General features: G+C 23.8%; 1 protein-coding gene across 2 annotated transcripts; it reads left to right on the forward strand.

Annotated features, from left to right (window-relative positions):
- The first annotated feature begins 624 nt into the window (after positions 1–624).
- LOC112682809 (small G protein signaling modulator 1-like) lies at positions 625–3,288 on the forward strand. 2 transcript variants are annotated; one of them, XM_025553549.1, is made up of 7 exons: positions 625–763; positions 1,092–1,213; positions 1,288–1,412; positions 1,731–1,913; positions 1,975–2,084; positions 2,735–2,902; positions 3,018–3,288. In XM_025553549.1, exons 1-7 carry the CDS (start codon positions 760–762, stop codon positions 3,104–3,106), a joined length of 801 nt encoding a protein of 266 aa, XP_025409334.1. In that variant the 5' UTR covers positions 625–759; the 3' UTR covers positions 3,107–3,288. The 2 variants fall into 2 exon arrangements, with proteins under 2 accessions (XP_025409334.1, XP_025409335.1); XM_025553550.1 differs by having other exon boundaries at positions 1,095–1,213.

Genomic DNA, 3,288 nt, shown 5'->3' on the forward strand with positions numbered 1-3,288 from the left:
TATATATATATATATATATATATATATATATATATATATATATATATAAAGTTTAAAAAAAAAAACTGTTCTGAACCCAGTTGTGGGCGTTTACAATTATATATATAACCTAACTTAACCTACCTAGACAAGAATTATGGGGTAGGGGCTAGGGTTCCAGACATGGGCTTTGTTAGATACTATGCTTAACACTAAAGAAGTTAAATCTGTAATTGAGCATTAATAAAAAATATTATTATTATTTTATTTGCCCCCCCCCCCCCCCGAAATAAAATCCTGGCTACGTCACTGGGTTATGACAAGGGTGGCCGACCTCTAAATAGTTGGGAAAAAAGCGAAGAAGAAAAAAAAGAACAAGAAGAAGATTTGTTATTATATTTTAAATATACTTTCAAGGATTATTTGTTATAAAAAAAAAAAAAAATCAAAATGAATCTTATTAAAAACTTATGTGATATAAATTTACTGTTTTTGAATGTTTAAAATTACTGAATTACAACCAACTTTTTAATTACTAATTCCTTAAACTATTTCTGAAACATTTTGACTACGGCTTATAACTACTTATTCCTATCACCATTATTTAAATCAAGTGTTTTCTTTCTAATTTCTTGGCTTAGAATATTATTATTAGGTTGCCAATGTTTTTTTTTCTTAGATAAGTCATTGTATTGTCCTACTTCAGTGATCGTTACTGCAAATGTTAGTCAAGAAAAAACAACAGATAATTTTAATGATGAAAATGACAAAAACTATAAAATGGGTAAGAATTAAAAATGTATAATCTACTATTAAAAATCTCAGTATTAAAAAATGTATTGTTGTACACTTTTGATTTGTTACTATTTCACTCGCCCTATTCTTATCTTCATAGGCAGAATACAGAGCAAAATTATAATTTAACATATCTCATAATTTATTATTTCGATATTTCTATTATTTCAATAAAGTGTTTGATTGTACTTAAATTGGAATTATATTTAGTTTGTGTAACATTTAATTAGATTGATAATTTTTTACTCTAATACAAATCAATATCTTTAACATAGATTCTTTAAATTATTAATTTTTTATTCATAAATTTTTATTAGAAGATGAAGATAACAAAGCTTCTAAATTAGCTGTAGATGACAATGAAGGTGCTGGGGTATCTAATTATGAACAAAGATCTGCTTGTATATCTCCAGCAAGTTCTCAAGGTGGAATTTATCCGGTAATTATTTTTTTTAGGTACCTATAAATTATATTCTTATACATTTATTGAAATATGTTAAATAATTTTCATAGGTGGAGTTAGTGGAAAATTTTGGACTTAATATACATAGAATTGATAAGGATGTTCAAAGATGTGACAGGAACTATCCATATTTTACTCTGGAAAATCTTGATAAATTAAGAAATATAATTTGCACGTGAGTAAAATAATTTTCATCTAAATTCCTTAGCTCAAATAATTTTAAATGCGACAATAATGACTATGTTTTAAAGTATATTTGTACTAGTTAAAATATTTATAATGATAAATAATATAAGTAGGTTGTATAATATTTTGTGAATCGGTTTTATTCAAAAAAAAATTATGTCTTTATGAAAATTTAAATATGGTTTTTATGCATTTAATAAGAAAAATTTTTAAGTATTTTTTCTTAAAAACAATGTCATTAGTATATAGTTTATAGTATTATTATTATTATTATTATTATTATTATTATTATTATTATTTCTTACAGATATGTTTGGGATCATTTAGAAATGGGATACATGCAAGGAATGTGTGATCTTGTTGCTCCTCTTTTAGTCATTCTGGATGATGAAACATTATCTTATTCATGTTTTTGTTTGTTAATGGAAAGGATGTCTGCTAATTTTCCACACAGTGGTGGAGCAATGGATACACATTTTGCAAATATGAGGTAATATTTAATTATTATTATTTATTATTCCATTTTAAACATATTCTAATTTGATTTTCAGATCCCTAGTACAAATATTAGATTCAGAAATGTTTGAACTTATGCATGAAAATGGAGATTTCACTCACTTTTATTTTTGTTATCGATGGTTTTTATTGGATTTTAAACGAGGTAACAGATTCATTTGAAAATTAAATTATTTATTTTTAAGTTAAATTATACAAATGTATTATAATTAATTAATTAAAGTAATATTAATTTATACAGTAGTTAATATCTTCAAAATAATATTTGAGTTGCTAAATGAGCTATAAGACATATGCTCATCCATCGTTAACCCACATTGAAATAGAACATCTATAACAATTCAGTATTAATGCTAATTAAGTGTTGCTAAAGCATTCAAAATATATCATATAGGTCATACCTTTATTATATGATAGCCCCCCTGAATTAATAAATAAGAACTATAATTAGATTAGACTTTATGCTTAATACCTAAAATAGCTTTAATTAAATAGCTACATTAGAAAAATAAACATAGATTACCTATTCAATAGGAAATACTTAACTAGAAAAATATTTATATGAAGGAATCATCACTTTATTATTACTTCAAATCAAAAATATTTATATTAATTTTTGTTTTAAGCCATGGTTAATGCATGAAATAATTTAAAATAAATCTTTGATTAATTTAGTTAGGCTGATCTCAAATAGTTGTGCAAAAAAAGAAAATATTTATTTGGAATTAAATGTATTATTGTTTAAGGGCGTTTATTAATATCAAAATTATTTTTACATGATTTTTATTTTTTTAGAATTATTATATGATGATGTATTTACTGTATGGGAAACAATTTGGGCAGCTAAAGAAATGTCTTCTTCTCATTTTGTGTTATTCTTTGCCCTTGCTCTTGTGGAAACATATAGAGATATTATTTTGGCTAACCACATGGATTTTACAGATATAATCAAATTCTTTAATGGTAAATGTAAACCTACTTTACTTAATTTAATGAATATTTTTAAAAACTTTATTTTATGTTAATTTATGTTTATAAAATTACACATTACAAAAATTGTATGTATTTTATATTTTAGAAATGGCAGAACATCATGATGCTAAAACAGTCTTATCGCTAGCAAGAAATTTGGTTTTACAACTACAGACATTAATTGAAAATAAATAAAATAATAGTATTATTTAATCCCATGACATACAATTATGAATTTTTGGTATTTATATTGTTAAACTTTACCAACAATAGTAGTCTCTAAATTACAATACATGACGTCAGTTTAAATAATCGATTACTCCATTACATTTTTATAAATAAAATAATATACTGATTATACACTTAGACCATGTATT

Source organism: Sipha flava, unplaced genomic scaffold, assembly GCF_003268045.1.
Source record: "Sipha flava isolate LNK unplaced genomic scaffold, YSA_version1 211_pilon_pilon, whole genome shotgun sequence".
NCBI lineage: Eukaryota > Metazoa > Arthropoda > Insecta > Hemiptera > Aphididae > Sipha > Sipha flava.